This window comes from Antedon bifida, chromosome 1, assembly GCF_963402885.1.
Source record: "Antedon bifida chromosome 1, ecAntBifi1.1, whole genome shotgun sequence".
In the NCBI taxonomy this organism is placed as follows: domain Eukaryota; kingdom Metazoa; phylum Echinodermata; class Crinoidea; order Comatulida; family Antedonidae; genus Antedon; species Antedon bifida.
Window position 1 is genome coordinate 28,232,916 of NC_136226.1, and position 23,399 is coordinate 28,256,314.

General features: G+C 32.4%; 1 protein-coding gene across 2 annotated transcripts in view; it reads left to right on the forward strand.

Moving 5' to 3' along the window:
* The first annotated feature begins 264 nt into the window (after positions 1-264).
* LOC144847824 (rab-3A-interacting protein-like) overlaps positions 265-23,399 on the forward strand; it is a 43,010-nt gene continuing 19,875 nt past the window's right edge. The window contains exons 1-6 of one of the 2 annotated variants that reach the window (XM_078704359.1): positions 265-391; positions 14,937-15,146; positions 15,670-15,799; positions 20,453-20,539; positions 20,632-20,709; positions 21,327-21,590. In XM_078704359.1, the coding sequence (XP_078560485.1) occupies positions 14,995-15,146; positions 15,670-15,799; positions 20,453-20,539; positions 20,632-20,709; positions 21,327-21,590 (711 nt within the window). In that variant the 5' untranslated portion in view covers positions 265-391; positions 14,937-14,994. Of the gene's footprint in view, positions 392-11,758; positions 11,798-14,936; positions 15,147-15,669; positions 15,800-20,452; positions 20,540-20,631; positions 20,710-21,326; positions 21,591-23,399 lie in introns of those variants that run through there. The other variant, XM_078704367.1, reaches the window with a different exon arrangement.

Consider the following 23,399-nt stretch of genomic DNA (forward strand, 5'->3'; position numbering starts at 1 on the left):
GTGTTGAGCGCCCTATACGCGATAAACAGTTTAAACGTATAGAACTCCAGAATAAGTTAAATTTCCTTAGTACTTTATAAATCAATACTAGAAGAAAACTAAAAACGGTGAAAGTTTTAGATTTCCTAAAAGTTTAGTTATAACATGGATGGTTTTATACCTCCATGGTTAGTATATCGTATTCTAAAAGATGTGTTGTAGCGCCCTCTACACGATAAACATTTTACGGTTGAATCGCTCGCTCGAGCTAACTTGTTTTGTTGTTGTTTGATGTCAAAAGTACGTAAACACGGTTCTCTAGTAGTATTTCTTTAATTTGCTTGCTGATAAACATTGTCATCTCATTTAATCGGTATCGTTTGCTAGCTTCCTTCATCGTAATCACGTGCAGGTAAGTTTATACATCTCTATTTTGGAATTATTATGGTTTAAGTTCCTGTACTGTACTTTTTCACTTTTTAGCTGGTGGTTGCTGTGACTTTTTGTTTACCTCGTACGATCCATCCAGGTATCACATTGCATCTGCTGTACGCTGCTGAGACGGGAGATCCGGTGAGACTACTGCTTTCGACGAGTTTACTACTATTAGTGTTATTACTATAGCCTAGTTGTGGGTGGTCGGTTTATAGTTCATGGTATTCTGTAGATATTCAAAGATAAGAATTGAAAAAAAAATGTTTGCCCCAGTGCTTTATTATGCCCCTACTTTAAAGTTGATGAATGATCTGAGTACAATTCCCACCCTGCACCCGGCCCCCCCTCCCCTCTTCCTTCTCATTTCCTCCTCTCTTGCCTTCCCCTCAACAAAGTCTATATTGCTAAGACAATTAGCTTGACTGGAGAGGGAAAGCATAGTATAGCGATCATTATGTGTCAAGGCAAGACAAAGTTCTTTCATTTTTTTGTATCTTGAAAGTTGGATGATGCGTACGTATGATTCTCGAAATCGATGAGTTTGATATGTCAATTATATATAACATAAATAATTGGTAAGTAAATAAGTGTATCGCCTGAGTTTAGGTGTCATAATTGGTGTTAAAACCAAACAAATTTGTTGAATGATATTATTTATTCTTTACACATGCTAATATAAGAATTAAACAAAAAGGAGATTAGACTGAGAAATTAGACAAACAATGAGCTCTGGTAAAAGTACTTTAGTATGACCTTAGACTAAACTTAAACCTTTCTTTTAAATTTGAAATAAATAAATGCCAATACAAGGTCAAGGAACTAATGTTTATATTTAATAGTTAGATTTTCTGGCCTGTGATTGAAAATTACATTGAAATGACCAGGGAGCTTTAATATAATAATAATAGATAGATTGATATAGCGCAAATGTTGAAACGATGTCTCTATGTCATCGACAATAAAGAGAAAGAGTGGGAATCAAAAGGAAGAGAACAAAAAGACAAAAACACCAAGCTAGCACCCAAACCGGAGTATGGGGATACACCATCACTGCTAACTAGAGATCAGTGTGCATGGAAGTCCAAACCTCAATCTAGTCTGAGCTTCTAAGTTTAAACCGGGCTCACAGATACTGTATATCATAGCTGTCCTGGTTTTGATATACACAATTCAGCATTTTGTTGATTAATTTCATTTAATAAGAAAATAATATAGTATACTGTACAAATAAGGAATGTTAATGAGTGCGATGGTACAAATAATGTCATGAGGTGAAAGATTAAATTTCTACTTTCGCTGCGTTGGGTCTTCTGCCGACGAAAATACAAATACGGAGATAAATTGAGAATAGAAATAGTGCACTTATTTGTATCATGTGACCCACAATCGTCCAATCAAATTACAGGAATCTATTTAATAATTAAGTAATTAAATTTGTATAAAATGTATTGTAATATTCGATTTATCTATAGTCATCAATAAGAAATATTTTTGTAACAAATTCTAAACATCACAACTTAATTATGAATGCCGTAGTGGTAAGAATCAAAATTAAATTCTAAAGGTGTCATCTACTGTATTGAGGTTATATTTGATTGATTTTAACCTCCTAATCAATATCGAAATTAAATCATTGCTGCGACAACCGTGACGCTATAGATCGCGAAATATCTTATTTCGAAGTTGATAGTTGGTCAATATTGAAATGGGACCTTTGTGCTGCAAATTATGGAGATATTTACAATGGAATGAAAATAACGGTAAAATTGTGATTTCAGAAAATTTACTATGGTTGTGTTGCACACTAAATAGCTGTTACTTAAAGATGTATTGTCCCCCTGAAAAAATAATTCTTAACAAAATTTTTGTTGAATATGCCATTTTAATGTAACATAATAGTTATCCACTTTGACCAAAAATTGGATCGAAAAAAAATGTATTTACCTGAAAAACTAATTTATAACAAAAAATGGTCAAATTGGCTACCAGCCAATGGGTTTTTGGTTCAATTTAACCATTTACTTTGTCATTTTATAAGTGAAAGCATTTTTTTTCTACTGAAGTGATTAACTTTATTAAAACTACAAGATAACATATTAAAAGTCGGATTTAATTAATCTTCATTTTTCATGTTTTTGGGGAACAATACATCTTTAAGGTTTTAGGTAAGTTAGTTAATTAAAAATAATTGATTCATTAGAAAATTAATGACATTTTCTTAATATTTGGTGGGGTCTTTATTTCAAATTGTCCACAAAAGTTTATGGTGTGGAAAGGGTACAACTAAATATTAAATTTTCCAATAGACAGATCTTAACTGTATAAGTAATAGGTTTACAAAATAGCCCAAATATGCTCATTGGCACAAAATTACTGTATCATCATGACAATAGCAAAAATAAAAGCTAACCCTTTTATTATAATTTAATATAAATTTTCCTCTAAATATAGCAATTTAATTGAGTGGGATTTTTGGTTTATATTCTTTTTTCATTGTATTTAAATTGGCTTTTTGATGACAGGTTGGATAACAATTTGATATAAAGCTTCTGTTTTGATTTCATGCATGAACGATTTAAGAATTGTGGTTCGAGTATGGAGTGACTACTGTCGGTTGAAAGAGCATTGTAACGAATGTTGACTGTTTGTGAAAGCCAAATAATAAGTATTTACAGGGTTGTTGAATGTACTTCCCCTTTGAATTGTGTTCTACTTTTCATGTTTGAACTGTCAGAAGATCATGTGTAGTATGTTCCTTTTCAGGGGAATTGTTTTTTCTAAGTTCCTGATTTCCTCATGTGCATTTTATGCCTACAAAACTAACTTTGAAACCTCATTTCTTAAGCACTTTTTAAAATTTGATTTGGCCCATAAATAACAATTAATCACTAAAATAATCAACCTAACCACTTAATACTGTTCTGAACCTAACCATAATTAATCTCTTCCACCCAGCAAAATCTGTGCGCCCGGCTATAATAACGAATAGCATACTATTAACAGGAAAAATCAATGATTTCTGTTGAAATATGATAGCAAACATTCCATTAAAAATAAATTTATAAGATAAGAAATAGATAATAATTTTCGTATAAACACATTCTAAACCACCCAGTGACATACTAAAAAATAATTTAAAACGATTAAGATGAAGAAATCTATGAGAATGAGAAAAAGCCACCCCAACAGAGGTTAAAACTCAGCGTTTTATTTTAAATCACTATAAAGCCTGATTCCCACTAACAACGCAACGCAACCTACGCAACATAAGAAAATGCCCTTCCCATAATTGTTTTTGCCAACGCCAACCTACACGCCCCTCATTCCTCCCCCCCCCCCCCCTGCGTGAAATCAATCCTCGTTAGATACTGTAGATTTTGACCTGGTTCACCCCACCCAAGTACTATAAACCAGTGTTCTTGCACTGATTTGATTTCCCGTACGTAGCAATGTTTGCAGCACTGTTTTGTCATCGGTTCCCACTTGTTGATACGTCACTGCGCTGCGTTCTAGTGGGAACCATGCTTAGTGATAAGACACCATCAACAGGGTTGAAAGACATAAATCTAAATAAGTAATTTAAAACCAAACCAAAGAAATTTAAAGTTTAAATATTGGTAATTTTAACCTGAAAAATGAATGAAAAAATGGTTGATTAAATAGAGATGGTCCTTATGACAGTTTTGAGTTAGCGCAGTATTATACTGGCATATTTCCGCTATCAAAGTGTGTCCTGATCAAATATTGCATCTTATCATATGGCATTATCACCTGGTACCAATAGTTCCTAATCTTTTGGGTTCATAATAATAGTTGAGGTCAACGGTACAGTATATTTGATATATAATCTGGTTATACTTTTTGTTAAAAACCTATGTGTCATTTGATTGGTTGATTTGTGTCATGTGATGTGTATTATTTTCTCCATTTCAATGGTTGGAAGTACTGTATATTATTGCATGCTTCTGCTTTTTGTAAACATTGTGCTAGGAAATAATATGCGGCCAAACTCCGACATGTAGTGGGCATTGTTTGTTGACAAAATGCGAGTGGGAAAATAATCATGATGATGATATCTATGATTTTATTTAAATTATCTAATATAATAATAATAATAATAACTGGTACTTGATAGAGTGCATTATGCTGAAAGCCTCAATGTGCTTTACAAAGACAGAAAAATTAAAAATTCAAAAGGTAGGTTTTGAGGAGAGATTTGAAGACACTGGTGGAAGTTGCCTGACGGATGTCAATAGGAACGCATTCCAAAGAGAAACGGATGCAGAAGAAAAAGAACGATTTCCATAAAACTGCTTAATAAAGTAGTTCAGCGTTCTTGTGTTGTTTTTTTAACATAGAATAGGTTGTTTATTGTAAAACCATTGAATAGTAAAATTACTCTTCCCTGGTCACACTGCTTTCCTATGTTGTCTATAACAAAATTAAATGTGTTTGTTATTTTTATCCAATGTTTGCCATTTTTTTATTTCAAGTCGTCATTAGCAACCCGATATTTGATTTCAGGTACTGTAAATAGTTTGACAATAAATGACTTATGTCAGCACAGTAGGAGAAAACAACTAGATTTAAATTTTCTGAAAAATTGTAAAATGTTCGTTCACAGAATTAAAAATTTGAACTTTTAAAACGATTAACATGGGAGTATTAAAGTTATTTATTATTATTATATTATTTTATTAAACATGTGATAAATGTCAGATGTTTTTGACATATACAAACAATTCAATATAAAATCCTAGATCTATTGTGCACTAATACCTTTAGTATATGATCTTTGACGCATTTGTTTGTATATGGGTGTTTTTCAATGACCGTATTAGGAGTTTTGATATGATGTCAATCACCTACCCCTTGTCAAACTTTCCACATGAGAAAGTGCCTGTTCATAGGTAATTTCACACAAAAGTCAATCAGGTGTTGAAATGAGTCATGGTTGAATTATACCTAAATGTATTGTTGCTTAGAAGAGGGATAACCTAATTCTGGTGGAAAAGTTCAACTAATTGTGCTTTGTACAATTAGTACCCAGTCATGTTAAATTATACAGATGGTGAAAAATTCATGGAGCATAGCATTCAATAAATGAGATGTCTTCCTGAACATGACATTGGGAGAAAGAAGTCTTGGCAAACCAGAATTGGAAGACTAAAAGGCCTAAAACAAAAATTAAAAACCAAATGATATTGAGGTTAATCCATAAATATATTCCAAAAAACTTTATTTTGAAATTTAACTTGCTTATTTTGAAGAAAAAATTGCCTAGGACTGCACATCATTTAATTAATTCGATCATAATTTATTAGCCTAGGCCTATGTTTGTATTTTATGGCTGATGTAGTACAGGAAAGTCAACTCAATTCGTTGAAAAATTAAACATAGAGGATGTATTTCGCGATTATTTTGAGTTAAAATAACATAGAGGGCACTATATACAATTTTAATATAATGTCTCATGCGTTGGACACTGAAAAAGTTGGCAGGTATACTAAACTAAATTTTAAAATATTCAGACCCTTAGACCCCTATTATAAAATACTGGATCCTCCAATGGAGATCTTCACTGCTTGGACAGTATGTTTACAGGGCTAGCCCAATTCTGGTAGCAAAGTACAGTGTTATATTACCAGTCATATCTTTCAGATCAAATGTTAAATAATGGTCTTGTTGAGGTCATTGGCCCTATTATTTACTGGGTACTAAGTTCAAACCTTGTATAACCCTAATAAAGGTTCCCTCTCTAAAATCTTTATAGTTTCATGTTTGCAATGAGAATAATAACCAAGCAATAGCAATTTCCTAAATCGAGAGAAGGGAAGTACGCAATATGTAATATCAACCCTTTTAATAGAATTTAATATGTATTGATCTTTCCATTTGAGCTACTTTATTTAATTGAATAATAAAATTAGAAATGTACCGATACAAATGCTACTGAACTAAAGTAATTGAATTTTTAAAATATACTTACTGACGCGAAGAATTTATATCATTTTTTGCCACCTATTTTAAACATTTTTATGCTTGGGATTTTTTTTTTAACCTTACAAAGTTTAAGTAATCATTTAAAACTTAGTAAATTTTTATTTCTTTTTATACTGGGTAAGCTCTTCAGTACAAGACTGTTGTCCGGGAGGAGCTGAGACTGGACCATTATTCTTTTACTCTTTTCGATTATTGTTCTTAATTGTACTGTTCAAACAAACAGCGTTCGAAGGACGATGTAATGCGAGCAAAGGCAATATGGCACACAAACAGCATGTCTCGAACCCATGCCTCTCACACGCTAGTCCTTGTTCCATTCCCATTACGCCAAACTAATACATTGAAATATTGATTTCTTTGTTTAAAATATGAAATCTTTCATTGATCTCCAATAAAAATGTGTTCTTTTATTATTTGTATATGTAGTCTATGTTCTTGGATGTGTTTAGATTTATTGTCAAAAAAGATAATATTTTGACACACAAGACGTTTCATACTTATAATTCTTGAGCTTTTCAGACAAAAATTGACGATGGACTACTGTATAACTATAAGACAATAAAAAACAGACTTATTAGGGCAAGTCTACAGTATATGAAGCAGTGCATAAAATAGAACTATAAATATGAATTAGTCAGATGAATTATGTCTTTGAATGAGCATAGAAATTGACCTTCTGCATCTGTCTATATAATTCAACACAAAGTTTGCTTGCTTGGTATCATTTACATAGTACATTAGCTTTAAATAATGTTAAAGTTTTTGCCTCTGTCTAGTTGAGATGTCCTAGTTTACCTTCCAGTCTCCTGGGCGGTTATTATGTTTTCACCCCTGTGTATTTGTTTGTTTGTGAACAGCATAGAGGTCACAGTTTTTATCCAAATTTTGCTAAAAGACCAGATATGATCTATAGCAATACAGTGAAAACATTCTGACCAAAATAATAATATATTTTTTAATAATATTTTTAATTAACAACCATTTTTATATTATTTGGTTCTTATATTGTAATATATAGTTTCTGTTGAAAAATTCCTTAAGAAGAGAGGAAACTTTAAAACTGGTTTTATAAAAAGATTGCAAACAATTGGGGAAAAAAAGTTATTTGATGATGATGATGAAGACCTGAACCAATTGCGATTTTTAAAAACTTAAATAAAACTTAAAAGAAAATAACCATTCTTCCAAAATACGGTATTTAAATAAAAGTCTGATATTTTACATACATGTTATAATAAGTAATTATTTATATGCATTTAATTTGAAAAATAAAAGTTGATATTATAATAAAATGTATTAAATTATTAAGTTTGTTTGACAAAGACAGTTTTATATTTATATTCCATTTCAATAGTTTGAATAAATTAACTGTGGCATTTAGCAAAGAGAAAGTTGGTTATTGTCGTTCCTATGATAATTTGAAATACAAGGAATGTTATGCTAATGTATGATATTGTTGCATATTAAATGATCATAGTCCTAGCAGGAATTCCCCCGGGGGTGCCTATTAGTGGAGCGATTGGCAAGTGTATTACGCTACTGGAATGCTAATGGCTGGTAAACAGAAATGACAACATTCTATAGTCTGTAGAGTTTTGATAGATTCTGTAACAATAAAAAGTGTACTATAAATAATAATGTATGGAAAAAATAGAACACTATCCCTTTTGTATTTTTGCCTTTAAAAATATCCTGAAAAATAATTTTTCAATTACTTTCTTGTTGTTTTTTGTTGACTATGCCATTTTAATGTCACATAGTTATTCACCAAAAATGTGATTGAAAAAAAAAAAATTTACCCATTGGTTTTTGGTTGCATTTAATTACTTATTTTTTCATTTTATAAGTGAAAATATTATTTTTTTCATTATGTTTTTCTACAGAAGTGATTAACTTTGTTAAAACTACAAAATGGCCTATTCAAAGTGTGATTTTATTTTTCGTTTTTTATGGAAGACAGTACATCTTTAAAATCACATAAAAATGCTACTGTATATCTCTTGTTTTCATCTTGTGCATATTTTACAATAGTTTATTTTTCTTATGTCAAAATTGTATTTCCTTAATTTTCTTCTGGGCCTTATCATGGGCATTGACTTCATGAACAATTTCCTTCCAGTCTCAGTGGCCATCTGTAAAATAAAATAATATTGTAACCTCTTTGGAGATACCATCTTGTGAATATTCTATACAATAAGATAGAGTATGAGTAATTTACTTTATTTGTCTATTGAATTTATTACAGAAAATTTAATTTTTTTTTTTGGCATTGTCACCTTCTGTCTTAATATCATAATAGACATTGGCCCATGAACAAATTCTCTCCACTTTAAATCTGTCCGTGGTCATTCTTGTGTAATTTCTATTCTGGAAAAAAAGATAAACATTTCAACTGTCACAAACAACAACATAGTAAATTAATGTTTGCAAATAAAATGAAAGAAAGAAATCAGAATGAAATTGAATGTGTACAATTAATCACAACTGATATACTGATATTACATTAAAAAAAATTAAGATGGTGTTTATTTTTCATTAACTTTCAACTGTATTTGACGATGAATGTGTATCAATCTCTGTTGCACATGCAGTCAATCATGACTGACATTCAGGGACTTGACCTATGACATGATAACCCCAGTAAATTTCAAAGCAGTATTAAATTATTATTCTATTACCAATTCTTATCAAGTTGTTCAAATATAACTAAATTTATTCTTTTAATCAAAATGTCAGACAATTTAAATGTTGATTCTCAACTTTTACCTTGAAGCTGTAAATTTCTGTAATGAGAAGAAAATTGAAATGATAACAGTTTTGGCCTTGTGGAGAATGCTTGCTTTATTTTCAACAAGGTAATTTTTAATCTTGGATAGTATGAGGAAATTGCTGGTAAATTGTCAATATCGAGGGTCTAATTGTTTCTAACGCAAAGAAAATAAAGTTAAATAGTGTGTGAATAAATTGTATTTTCATTGGTAGTAGAAATAGGACCAATGTCAAGTAATACCATAAAGTGATATAGTGATATACCGCGTATAGTGGTTTAACAAAGCATTTCGCTAAAAATGCAGTTAAGTAGAGAGATTCACAAAACACATTTAATTTCAGCTTTAATAAGAAATGTTCATTTGGATTTTTTATTAACATGCATATAATGATCGCAACACAATGACGAGGTGGGATGCAAGTGAGTTAACCAATCACAAGCAGTGCTGTAACCACGAGAAATAAAGTGGTTCGATGATCGCACGAAAGGAGAACAAACTCTGTTCAAGCCACAGGCTTGTCAAAGGCCTCTATGAAAAGTGGTCAGGTTGAAACCTTACCAACCATATTGGTAGACTACAGCCACGACAAGCTACCCTTCGACGGGTCCATGACGTCGTGATTGATTAAATAACCCTAACGTTAATGCATTGTTTTGAGTACATGGTATCAAACCTTTTTGAAAGTAGGTAAAAATCACAGCTGAAGTTTCACTCAAGTGATGTTGTTTACATACTGTAGGTTGCACAATACCATTGTTTTGCAGATGTTTTACAAATTAAATGCAGTAATATAATTTTTAAATGATCCTTAAATTTATGTTTACTGGCCTTTTAACTGCAAACGGAAGAGATCTGGATTAAGCCCTCTTTGAACACAACCACAATTAGTCTCCAGTCTATGCTGGTCGATCTGCATGTCAGGACCCTTCCGCTGTGGTTTTCAGATGGTAACAGGTCTTGGACCCATATCTTCTCACCATGTTAGTCAAATTCCTTTCATTATTGTACCATATCATCATATCTATCAAAGTTAAATAGCCCAATAAAGCATACCAAATAGCCCACTGTGGTACAAGGCTTTGATAAAGCCTTTAACACTGATAAAACTCCTTGACCAATGAGATGACCATTGAGTTTGACCCCTAGAATGTCCAAGGTTATGAGATTTACATCACAAACTTGCAAGTTGCAGACCACAATTAGTCAAATTTCAACAACAAGTTCAGTAAATAATGTGCTATGTACTGCAATTAAAGGTAATATAATATTTTACATGTGTTTGTCATTGTTGTTTATGTTTGTAATTTCCTGTGGTTGAGTGAATGTTTATGGTTTTCCAATCTTCAACACCAAGGTTATAAATCAGTAGTTGGTTTAAACTTGTATTCCACTGCTGGCAATAGGATAGGGTACTTCTGTATAATCAGTATAACTAATAACCCATTCTGTATTAGCCTAGATAAAAGATTTGATAATGATATTAACAAATTTGTTTTAGAAAGTATTTCAGGTCATCAGCTTACAAGAATTGAAAAAAAAAAACATAAACATTCATTTACAATTTTTAAAATAAATTTTTGACTAAATAAATTAGAGCATGGTTCAGACCATTTTAAGTATTTCATAAATTCCCACGTACGCTCATAATTTTGCGTGCCCACTGCGAAAGGTACGTGTATATAGACCCAATGAACATTTGAAAGATTGTTTATCATGATTCCGGATCCTTTTTCACTTTTTACCCCGGGCAGAGATCGCAACTTCTGAATTCCTTGTTTTGTTAATGTTTTGTTGAAACTGAAAGGAATAAAATAGATAAAATGTATTGAAAAGTTAAACAGCTAAATTATTGTGTTTAATTTATTTCTATTGAAATTTTTAAATAACCGTGTGAACAATTTGAATCTTTACAATTACTATAATAATGACCAGATAATAACAAATAATCTTCGTTCTTGTTTGATAAGTGTTATTCAACATGTACAATGACACATTATGCTTTACAGGACAATCCTCTATTCTTTTGAACAGTAATATATTTTATATATTATAGGGTTTTGCCCTTTTTGCCTCCACAGAAATGCAAAGATGGCAATTGCACACAGTAGATCTTATTTACAGTATTTAATCGGTTTTACTTTGTAGTATAACTATGTACTGTAGTTGTTAACAAACGTAAATAATCCTTACCATTTGATTGGTTTATTTTGTGATGTGCTGTTGGTTATTTCGTCCTAAGCACAGGTTAATTGAATATTCAATGGTACTAATAAATGGCCAGCTTTTAACAAAAAATTCCCCCATATTTTGATTCATACATTTTAACAGTTTTAAATTTATTTGATATACAAGATATGGTTTATGTAATTTTTTTCAATTTTTTATCTAGATAGTAGGCCTACTTTATACAAAGTTAATATTGCATCATATTTTTAAATTCTGGGAATTAATAAACTGCTTTTTCTTGTTTCATATACCTTGACATTTGACCTTCGTTGGTATTACAATCTTAGGAAACTTGTTCACTTCCTTTCGTACATTGCAGCTGCGTTAGGAAGCTTAGTAAAAGTCGCTATAGTTGTGACCATTGGTAACTGTTGTTAACTTCAGTAAGTATTTTAGTAGTTTTGTTTATACATTGATTATGATATACAAGACCCCTTATTAAAGGGACAATTCGGGACTAAACACAAACGTTAATAGGAGTTTCCCTTGATGTGTTGGATGTCGATAGTATTATAATTTAACTGTCTATGTCGTTGTATTAAATTTGATTTGTTATTAGATTTTTCTTTTTGTTTTTAGTTAATAAGAATAATGTAAATATTTCAGGGTATATTTAAGTACAATATTGATCTTGGATATCTAAGAAAAAAAGATAATTACTTTTGGTTAACCATGATTGATAGATTGCCATCTATATAATTACGAAGTTTTGAGTAAGTGCTGAATCTGTATATTTAAAAATCTTGGTATATTTTATTGTTAAATATTTTGTACATAAACAGGTTGAAACAGAATCTAGTTACTGCAGTAACTACAGTATAATACTGTGGTATTTGAAAATGTTATTCAACTTAGTATAATGTCTAATAACAAAACTAAACTTTTTATATTAATACAAACATGTATTACAATGGTATCATCAATGGTGTCTATAATTCAATAATCATACTATTTCACTTAAGTCAATTAGACAGAATTACAATTTTACTTAAGTTGTATTCACTTTGGAGTTTTTGAATTTTAAAATGGTGAATAATATGTGGCCATTGGTTGGATACATTTTCTATATTTTCGTAATTGAAAAAACTAGACCCATTTATTGATATCAACATGTAAGACTATAAAGAGTGTAAAGTCTACCAACTGATAAAGCACCTAATTGTCACTATAAATAAGCACATAACAATGTGTACATAAATCAATATAATCCATGGCATAAGCTTGACATTTGTGTAGTATTTTCTAGGTTATACAGTATCACTAATTGTGTCAACCATTGTTTACTGTACCAGGATATATGTAGTATATTGGATTGTTTTATTTTTCAACAAACCTAAAGTGAAGCTGTAACTGGCACTTAACTAAAAGTAATGAAGGATCTAGTCGCAGGGCCGTAGCCACCAGTATAGTTGGTATGTTTTCAACCTGACCACTTTTTCACAGAGGCCTTTGACAACCCAGTGGCTTGAATAGCGATTGTTCCCATTTCTTGCAAATCCTGCACTACTTTATTTCTTGAGGCTACATCACTGAGTCGACATATTATCTGTAAAATTGTTGAGTGTTATACTATGCTGCATTGAAACACTGGTAGGCCTACTCATCATATCATCAAAGTTAAGCAACGTTGGGCCCGGTTGGTTGCGTTATTTGATTGGCAACCATCTGAGAAGATCTGGTTTGAGAGAGTGTGCAATGATAAGGGAATTGGACTTGGGTCAGTGTTTCATACAATAATTGAAGGTGCTGGAGAAGCTTTTTGGATTCAGGACTTGGGCCCATCTTTTATATATATTTTTACTCCATATTGTTCACAGTAACTTGCTGGTCTGAACTCAATGTGGCCACAATGGTGGTCCTTATCAACCTCAATCAGATATTAAACTGTCTCTTGGTTCCTCTCGTGATTTGTCTATTCTTTTAAATCATTACGATATTTGAGTTCTTTCTTTCTTCTCTACTGAAAGTGTCTTGTACAAAATATGGTGTGTCAGTTAATCAGGTTTTCACTTATTAGTTTTATCTTCGTGTGGTATTTTAGTTTTAAAACTTTAAAAATTGACAAAAACCAAAGGAAAAAATAATTTTTTAGAATTAGATATGAAGTTAAAATACAACATGGTTTATTTTTGTATGAGTGTTAACTTTCTTAACTTACAATATTGTATGTGTTTCTTATATATGTTTGTTAAACAAACATTGTCAGACTTAAAGTGCTGCTGTTTTGTATGTTGTTTATATATACCAAAATAAATAAATAAATTACTCATTACATATTCGTAATCCATGTACTGAATCGTCGCCAAAATAACTATGAAATTATGCATGCGCATTCCATGAGATGAGCATGTGAAAATGTGCATTTTCCTTGCGTTTTCAACTAAATTCAATTCAACTTTTATTTCATTTATATCCATATGGTACATATTATAAATATAACTGTGCCTGATTTGTTTATATTTTTTTAAAGAAATACAAAGTATTATGTAACAACCATAACAAAAATGTTTACGTTTATTTACTTCAACTTTGTGTTGTACATGTGGTCAATAGCTTTAGCCTTATTCTAGGAACAACTATGGCATTTGATGTTTATCAATAAAACAGAACTTAATGTTGTAAACAGTAAATGTAATACCGCATATCCTGAAATTGCACAACTTGCTATACAATCGTTGCCTTCAGCTATGTATTAGACCAAAGGAGACTTAATTGGTGTAATGTCAGGGTTATTTGTATACAAAATGGAAATTTATATAATCATGAGTGGATACCATGTGAACTTACTTCAAAATGAATGTAATTTTGCTTCTTTTTTTTTTTCCAATATGGAGTTTTCAATCATGTTACTACATATTCAGAATAAAGATAGCAGTTGCCAGAGTGAGATTAGTTTGCTACTTACCTGGATAAACTGGCATAGGCCTATCACACATCAACAAGGAGCGATTGAAGCGTGTAATTGTAATCATAGCTGTTATTTTCCATTGATTAGCTTGACATTTAAACTTGTGCTTTGTTACTGCTTTGGCCAAGATAGTTTTCTCAGTTTTGAGGGTTAGCTCAGTATCAAAATGCAATTTATTGCATTGAATCTTTTCAGTGATAAAATAAAGAGGATTATCATATACTCTATATCCACTATCAAACTGAACTTTTTATACTGAGCAACATTTAAAGTTTCCCCAAAAACAATAAAACATAAGGAGTGATGCAATGAAGCTTAAGAAATTTAAGCAATGAAATAATTTTGAATCTATGTTTCCTACATACCATTAAAATAGGAAGCTTTTGATTTGGGATGATCTAGGTCAAGTCAATCAATGTGTCATCGTCTGGACCTAGAAACCATCAAACCTGTGTCGAGGTGGGGAGCGAGGACACATGCCCCTATATTCGCGCACAAAATGTCCTAATATCACATAGTTTGATTGTTATTCTTGGCTTGGCTCCCCAATTGTAAAGCGAAAGCATTATAAATAGTTCGCATCATTTTTATTATCGGTTTGTTATATTTTATAGGTGAATGAAGACATAGTTGCAGGTTTCAACCTTGCTGGTTGTCAATAGTTTTATCACCATGGTGGACACGTCACCAGTTGTGCTTCAACTCCAGGCTTCATTTTCAAATAGTCATAGTGACTCGATTACAACGGTGAAAAACATTACAGATGAGTCATATGTAGATAAAAACTGTAACGACACAACGGAAGAACAAGAGAAAACAGAAAGGTATTATTATTTTAACATGAATAAAAGAAATATTGTTTAAAGATGCACTGTACGATTTCTCTTTGTGTCTACACTACCAAACTAGTTTGACAAAAAGTGTGTTGTGCCCAAATATGGTAGTTATATGGGCACATCATGTCCATATGGGCACATCATGTCCATATGGGCACATCACATTATAGTTTGATAGTTTTGAAAGCAAACTGATTTGCTTTTCTGTAGATTGTCACAATTGACAACACTTTTATGTTAACACTACTGTGTGCTTCTGTATATTGTCGGTTCACACTTGAGAAACACAAAGTTATTTTTATCTTCATCGTTGCGTTGCGTCCAAATGGGAACCAATCGAATGTCTCAACCATAGCGCTTGGTGAAACTCTTGTGACTGTATTGATAAGCATACATACCTTATTTGTAAATCTTCTTTTGAGTTGTAAGATAAGAAAAGTTTCATTTTCAATATTATAACAATTGTTTAGTCTTTACAAAATTATTATGAAATTCTACCATATGATTTCAGTGATCAAGATTATGAAAATTATGAAATGGAAAATCGCTTTCGCCAAAGATTAGGTAGCGCCGCGTCGGTAATGGATGCCAAGAACCATGCTTTTGAACGTGTAAAAGAGGAACTCCGCAGTGCACAACAGGTAACGTATACGAATCAATGAAATCCGCATAAATTATTAATAAGTGTATTATTTGATATTTTCTTATTGTTTTATAATAATAGATAAATATTTATTTATTTTATTTATTTCAATTCTTCATACCAACAGCGAGTTATCGCCACTTACAGATAGATTTAATTTATTATTTTTCAAAACTACTATTTTTACTAATTACAAAATATTTTTTTAGTGAGAGAGTATATCAGTTTTTAATGAACATATTGACCACATTTGGTTAACTGTAGATTGAATGATGTTTTTTTATGATGTTGATATTTTTGTCATACAGTTTAACAATATATAGATTTTTTTTATGAAGGATATAACAAATTACAAAAATGATGACCTAGCTACAATATGAGCATAAACCTAAAGCACAATTTATTGTTGTTACTTACTATTTATTGTTGAAGTATTATTAGCTAAGTTTATTGAAGTTCTTTCCACGGGAAATATTTGGGAAATTTATTTACAATGAAACTAAAACCAAATGATTCAATTGTTTACAAGTATAGTATATATAGACCAATTTGTTAGTTTACTTTAGATATTAATAGACATATTAAATGCATAGATTTTTAAAATGAGATACTGACATTGATATAAATTAATTATTAAATCAAATTTTTAATATTTGGCAGAAAAAGTTCTTAATTTTTACTGCTTTTCAGGTATACATTAGAACCCCTCCTTTGGAACACCTATTCAGAGGACACTAATTATTAAAAGGACACTTTTCTGTGGACGTACAAACAACAATAACTGTATATGTTTTAACACAAGGCCAACCCCATTAAGGGTCCCAAAAGTGTCTCCTTAATAGGAGTTTTACTGTGATAAACTTTATCTTTAAGAAAAAATCATGACAACATAACAGTTATATAATAATGAAATTGTTGCTACACAGATGTTAGTATAACCTTTCTGACCATCTTATCATAGTGTTTTAAATGATTGTGGAAACTATGTATGATTGTTTTAACGGCTATTTCCGTTGTCATTTCCTTTATTACCCTTTACGTCCTGGAAGGAAATGAATTACGAACATCTATCTGCAACAGTATATACTTTAATACACCAATCTTTCAAAAGTTTGTTTACTAAAAATTATTATCGCCCACACGATGGATTGATATAATAAAATAAATGAATACTGTATATTCTCAGGTATAATCCCAATTCGGATCTAATCCCACCTCCTACTTTAAATGTCTGATTCCCGGGTATAGTCCCAGTATTAACTTTTGATCTGGATGTAGGTTTTTCAGATTTGTTTTTTTTTTTATTTATTTGCTGGTTTGGAAATAAAATAAACAAACTTTTACCAATCATTTTTTTCCTGAATCATGGTTTCTCTGGGTATAGTCCTAATTTTGTGTTCTAGGGGGTGGGATTATACCAAAGGATATACGGTACAATATCACACATACTGTATGACTTTTCCTTTATAGACACCCCCTTTAAGTCCTGTCGTGTGAAACAAACAAGGGACAACATGTTGTAACACTACAGCTATCCAAGGGACATACTGTACCTAGCGGACACTTTGTTGGATTCTGATAGTGTCCCCTTAATATTGCCTTTATATAATATGTTCAACATAAACTCTTCACTTATAGAATGGTTGTAGAGTTCCTAACCTTACAGTTTGTCTCCAAACTTATTTTGGCCTCCTTCTGCACACTTTTTATTTACTAGTGTAAGTTTGTTCTGTAAATGTAAATGTTATTTGGGTGTGCACAGAAAAAAATAAAAACAACAACCCATTGTTTGTGCATTTTAAACATAGACACAATTCTACTTAATTTAATACTTATGTAAATTTTATTTTTACAGTACCTGAGTGGTCTTTCATAAATATACGTTTCATAGGTTGCGTGATATTTAAAAATGTTTTTTCTGATAAATCTTTAATGTAATGCACACTTCATCTTTCCACTTAAGTAGGAGTTACTGTAGCAGAAAGAAATATCCAATGCTAATGGTATATGTATTATTTGTATCCTCCTGAGATCTGCATCATACATATTAATGATAAGACCATATGAACATATTCATATTACGTTGACTCGGTTTTAAAACGTGGATACAATATTTTGAGCCGCAAATTGAACTTTGGCATTTCGTGTTTGAGTCTTCATTTTAAATTTTAATTTTTGTACTAAAAAGTAATTTAAAGTGGGGAGATTTTTAATATTTATAACCTAAAATATATTTTGTTACTATTTATTTATTTATTTATTAAACTTTGTTTAATCAGGGTGACTCAAAACAGCCGGGGCTGACATGCATGAGGCCCTCAACATTTAAAAAACGGGAACGATACAAACACTATACTAGCGAACTAAGATAAAATGTCTTTGTCGACCTTTCATATTTTGTCTTATTTTACCGTAATAGTGTTTTCCCTATGTGGTTGATTTTCTCTTTTTAAAAAAATATAATAAATTCATAAAGCAGAACACTATTAAAAATAATAATAGTTTGTCAAAAAGTAGTTCGTACAGAGATGTCATTTTAGCACTTTGAGTACTTAATTCAAACCCTTAAATTTGTATCAAATAACATTTTCACTATTAAAAGTAAATAAAAGTAGCACTGTTTATTACCAACAAAGAGTGTTAATTTTAATTTTTCAGTCCTTGAATAGTTATCTATTTTAGCGATCAATATCGTAGATATAACAATCTTTAGAGCACCATCAGCATTATAAATATAAAGCTCTATAGATGTAATCTTACAACAAAAGGTGGTTGAACCAAAGAGTATAATATATACATAGTACCTCACTGTTTATATTTGTTACTGTTTATTTATCAGAAAAATTTAACGTCCATCGTAATTTCTATTGAAGTGTATACAATAGCATCTTTGTAAGTGTTACCTTAAAGAAGTACATAATTCTAATAAAATTTGATAGAATGAAATATTGAATAAATCAAATATAGACTACTGAAATCTAGAGAGAGTGTGTAGCCTACTCTCCAGACTACTGAAATCTAGAGAGAGTGTGTAGCCTACTCTCCAGACTACTGAAATCTACAGAGAGTGTGTAGCCTACTCTCCAGACTACTGAAATCTAGAGAGAGTGTGTAGCCTACTCTCCAGACTACTGAAATCTAGAGAGAGTGTGTAGCCTACTCTCCAGACTACTGAAATCTAGAGAGAGTGTGTAGCCTACTCTCCAGATTACTGAAATCTAGAGAGAGTGTGTAGCCTACTCTCCAGACTACTGAAATCTAGAGAGAGTGTGTAGCCTACTCTCCAGACTACTGAAATCTAGAGAGAGTGTGTAGCCTACTCCCTAGACTACTGAAATCTAGAGAGAGTGTGTAGCCTACTCTCCAGACTACTGAAATCTAGAGAGAGTGTGTAGCCTACTCTCCAGACTACTGAAATCTAGAGAGAGTGTGTAGCCTACTCTCCAGACTACTGAAATCTAGAGAGAGTGTGTAGCCTACTCCCTAGACTACTAAAATCTAGAGAGAGTGTGTAGCCTACTCCCTAGACTACTAAAATCTAGAGAGTGTGTAGCTTACTCTCCAGACTACTAAAATCTAGAGAGTGTGTGTAGCCTACTCTCCAGACTACTGAAATCTAGAGAGAGTGTGTAGCCTACTCTCCAGACTACTGAAATCTAGAGAGAGTGTGTAGCCTACTCTCCAGATTACTAAAATCTAGAGAGTGTGTGTAGCCTACTCCCCAGACTACTGAAATCTAGAGAGAGTGTGTAGCCTACTCTCCAGATTACTAAAATCTAGAGAGTGTGTGTAGCCTACTCCCCAGACTACTGAAATCTAGAGAGTGTGTGTAGCCTACTCCCCAGACTACTGAAATCTAGAGAGAGTGTGTAGCTTACTCCCCAGACTACTAAAATCTAGAGAGTGTGTGTAGCCTACTCTCCAGACTACTGAAATCTAGAGAGAGTGTGTAGCCTACTCTCCAGACTACTAAAATCTAGAGAGTGTGTAGCCTACTCTCCAGACTACTGAAATCTAGAGAGAGTGTGTAGCCTACTCTCCAGACTACTGAAATCTAGAGAGTGTGTAGCCTACTCTCCAGACTACTGAAATCTAGAGAGAGTGTGTAGCCTACTCTCCAGACTACTGAAATCTAGAGAGAGTGTGTAGCCTACTCTCCAGACTACTGAAATCTAGAGAGAGTGTGTAGCCTACTCCCTAGACTGCTGAGTACCTTCAATTTCTGAATACCAGGTATTACCCGATATCTATTAAGAAAGTATCTTCACCTATTATGTTATACCCAAGTTTAATATAAAACGACAAGTATCTTTCTGTCTCTTTTGTTATTCCAGGGGCCGGATTTAGAGTAAATGGAAATAAATGCTTTTGTAGATAATAAAAGAAAGAAAGTATTAAGCTTTAATTTAACATAAAAAATACAGATAGCCCCTAAATAGTGAATAACACAAACACTATAATTAAATAAATAAGTTTGTAACCTTTGTAATATTTATATTGTACATAAAACATAATTCAGCATAAATGTACTGTACTGTAATTGACATTTGTCACAAGATGCATTCACTCACCAGCATCGGGGTTGAGAATCTCGATTTTACAATATTACACAACAAATATAACTATTTTGATGACACGCATTCTCTTACAGGCACTGGAGTTAAAAGATGAGGAAGTTGCTCTTATACGGGAAAAAATGGATCACGAAATTGAAGAGTTAACTGCCAGTTTGTTTGTGGTAGGGATTTCTTTAAGTGCTGTAATATCGTATTTGAATTACTGTAGTTTAATCGTGCATAGACTTTATTTCTTCGATATTTTATTTTGCAGGAAGCCCATGCTATGGTAAGAGAAGCCAATCTAAAGCAAGCTGAGGCAGAGAAGATTTTAAAGGAAGCCCAGGGAAAGGTAATTAAATTATGACATTCTAAAAAATCTGGTAGCTTAGAAAACAATTCCAGTAAGCGGACAGTTTAATATAAAGAGCTATTTAAACAGCTTCAAAGCGTGAAGTCTATTGGCTACACCTGAAAGCTGGAGAAAGTAGAACATCATTCTAGCTTCTCTGCCCTTTATTTATTTTATGTCTTTAGGCACATGTGGCCAAGGATTACCAATAGTAAATAAATCAGATCAGATAGGTAGTAATACCCTTGATGCAGGGGCTATTTTGTGAACCAGTTCACCAGGGTAACCCCCTACTCATATCGATTAATGAACTGGGTTCTTTAATGTGCACACAGGTTATAACTGTGTACAGAACTAGGAGCGAGTTGGCCTCGACCCATGCCGATATTATTAGCTCCTTGGGTATGGTAAATGGCACACCTGCCTTAACTGCTCGGCCATTTGACTCGCTCGACAGAACTGGAGACTAAAACAATCATATTACCAGTTTTCTGACATGACAGTACAATAGAGATTTTAATTTTTAACAATATTTTGTATCAGCCTAGGCCTGATAGAATCATGTGCTAAAATCGCATTACTCAGGCAAGTCATTTCTAACGGCACACTCTTTACAGATTGATGTATTGCAAGCAGAGGTTACTGCCCTCAAAGCAATGGTCCTAACATCAACACCCAGTATGCCGTTACCTCCGACACAATCACCGAAGAAATCGATAAGCATATTGAAACGACACAAGCCACAGAATCAAATTATCAGTCAACAGATGAGTATGTATAGTCACCATTGGAGGAATCCAGCATTGCTTGATACACCACTGGAACGAAGTAACAGCAGTCCAGCAGCTATTAATAACTCAACAGTACAGGAGCTAAAAGAGGTGACACGAATGCTTTGATATAATCATTATATAGTCTATATCGTGCCTACTTACCTGGATGAACCGACATAGGCCTTTTCCCCATCGAATTGAAAACATAACTCTAAAAGAATTAACACTGTATCGCCAAGACAGTGGTATCATATCGGAACGTGTTAACCATCGGAAATGGTGAGGTATACGGCTCATGGAATATACCACTGTCTTGGAGGGGTGTTAATTCTTTTCAAGTTATTTTCTCCCTATTCTCTCAGAAGGGAAAAAGACCTATGACGGTTTATCCAGGTAAGTAGCATTCATAAAAGACTACCAAAACCACCTTTCGGCAAAAAAGTTTTGGTTAAAAAAAATTTCTTTTTGGTGCAATTCAAGTTGTCTAGGATAAATTAATACTAGTATTAGTTATTATCTTATCCATTACAAAATAATTCATATTATTAGGGCTCCCCGCTGGAAAAAAGCTCGACGTCGAACTTGCAGTTAGTTACCGACAGTAATTCAATAGTATTTAGACAATGCGTCGATACTAAATCGACAGTATTTTGAGGATCTTTAAACAATAGAAGCAAGCAAAAACTAATTGGATTTACTATAAATAAACAGTTGACACGCGCTATCCTAATTAAGGCGGTTTATTCAAAAGCAGCGTTTTCTTTGAAGAATGACAATTCGCCGTCACATCGGTGACTTCCCTTACCCGCCTGATAAGGTGATCCGCCCACACCATGTGCCGCGTGTTGACCGACTATTAGTGTCTGATGTTTACAATTACAATCTTTGCCCGAGAAAAAAAAAACTTGACGTCTTTTTTTGTATATACAATACACGTAGGCCTAGCTTGCCGAGTGCCTAGCCTAGCCTACACTAGTATTAATAATATATTGATAATAATGTATATTAATAAAAAATAAAAATTATATCAAATACTGTATATCACATGACGTACAGAATTCCATTACGTTCTGTATAACTCTCTACCCAACACGTTTTATTAGCGAGGTCATGTCACGTTCGCATTAGCCTATCTATTTGCATGTTTTCCTCGAGTTTCAACTTAACCACCGGCAATTACAGTATTGTGAAAAAATAAATATACCCGATAACGTACACATAGTCTTACGGTTTTTTAAAAATGTATTCATAAACACGCCCCATATCATAACAACCCATCCTATGTTTATAGATTCGTAAAATGGTAAAATAGTATAGTCCATTTTTATAGACCTAACATGTTCCCAGCGCATAAGAGCCATTAGCAGCACATGGTTTAACAGCGACGCAGACTTCTCCCTTGTTAGCGGCGGCGTGTTAAAGACATTTTTGGCATTCCATTTCTCTTTGAAATACTACTTAGCACCCACTCCACTACTGCAACGTCATACTTGTTAACAACAAACAGTAACCTATGTATGATTATGAAAACTAATTTGAAAGACATTTTGGTAATTAAACATTTATTAATTAAGTCATAAATATACATTCAAGCATGATTTAAAATTTAATTTTAAAATGTATTTTCGTTAGCCAAGGAAGTAAATTATACAACAATAGGTCCAATACACTACCAACAAAATTAATCACATAAACATTTCGCAAACTTCACGCATCGTTAAGCTCTTCATAAATCCAAATTGTATTTTAGGATGTCACAATCAAAGTGTTAAAATGATAACATTGTTGCTCGCTCAAGTGGATTGCCTGCAGATTACTGAAGCCGGCTCGGGATCGTTATATATAATTATATAGAAAAGGTTTCGCAAAAAATGTGTATCAAATACAGTGGTAAATGTTTCGATTCAAGATTATAGG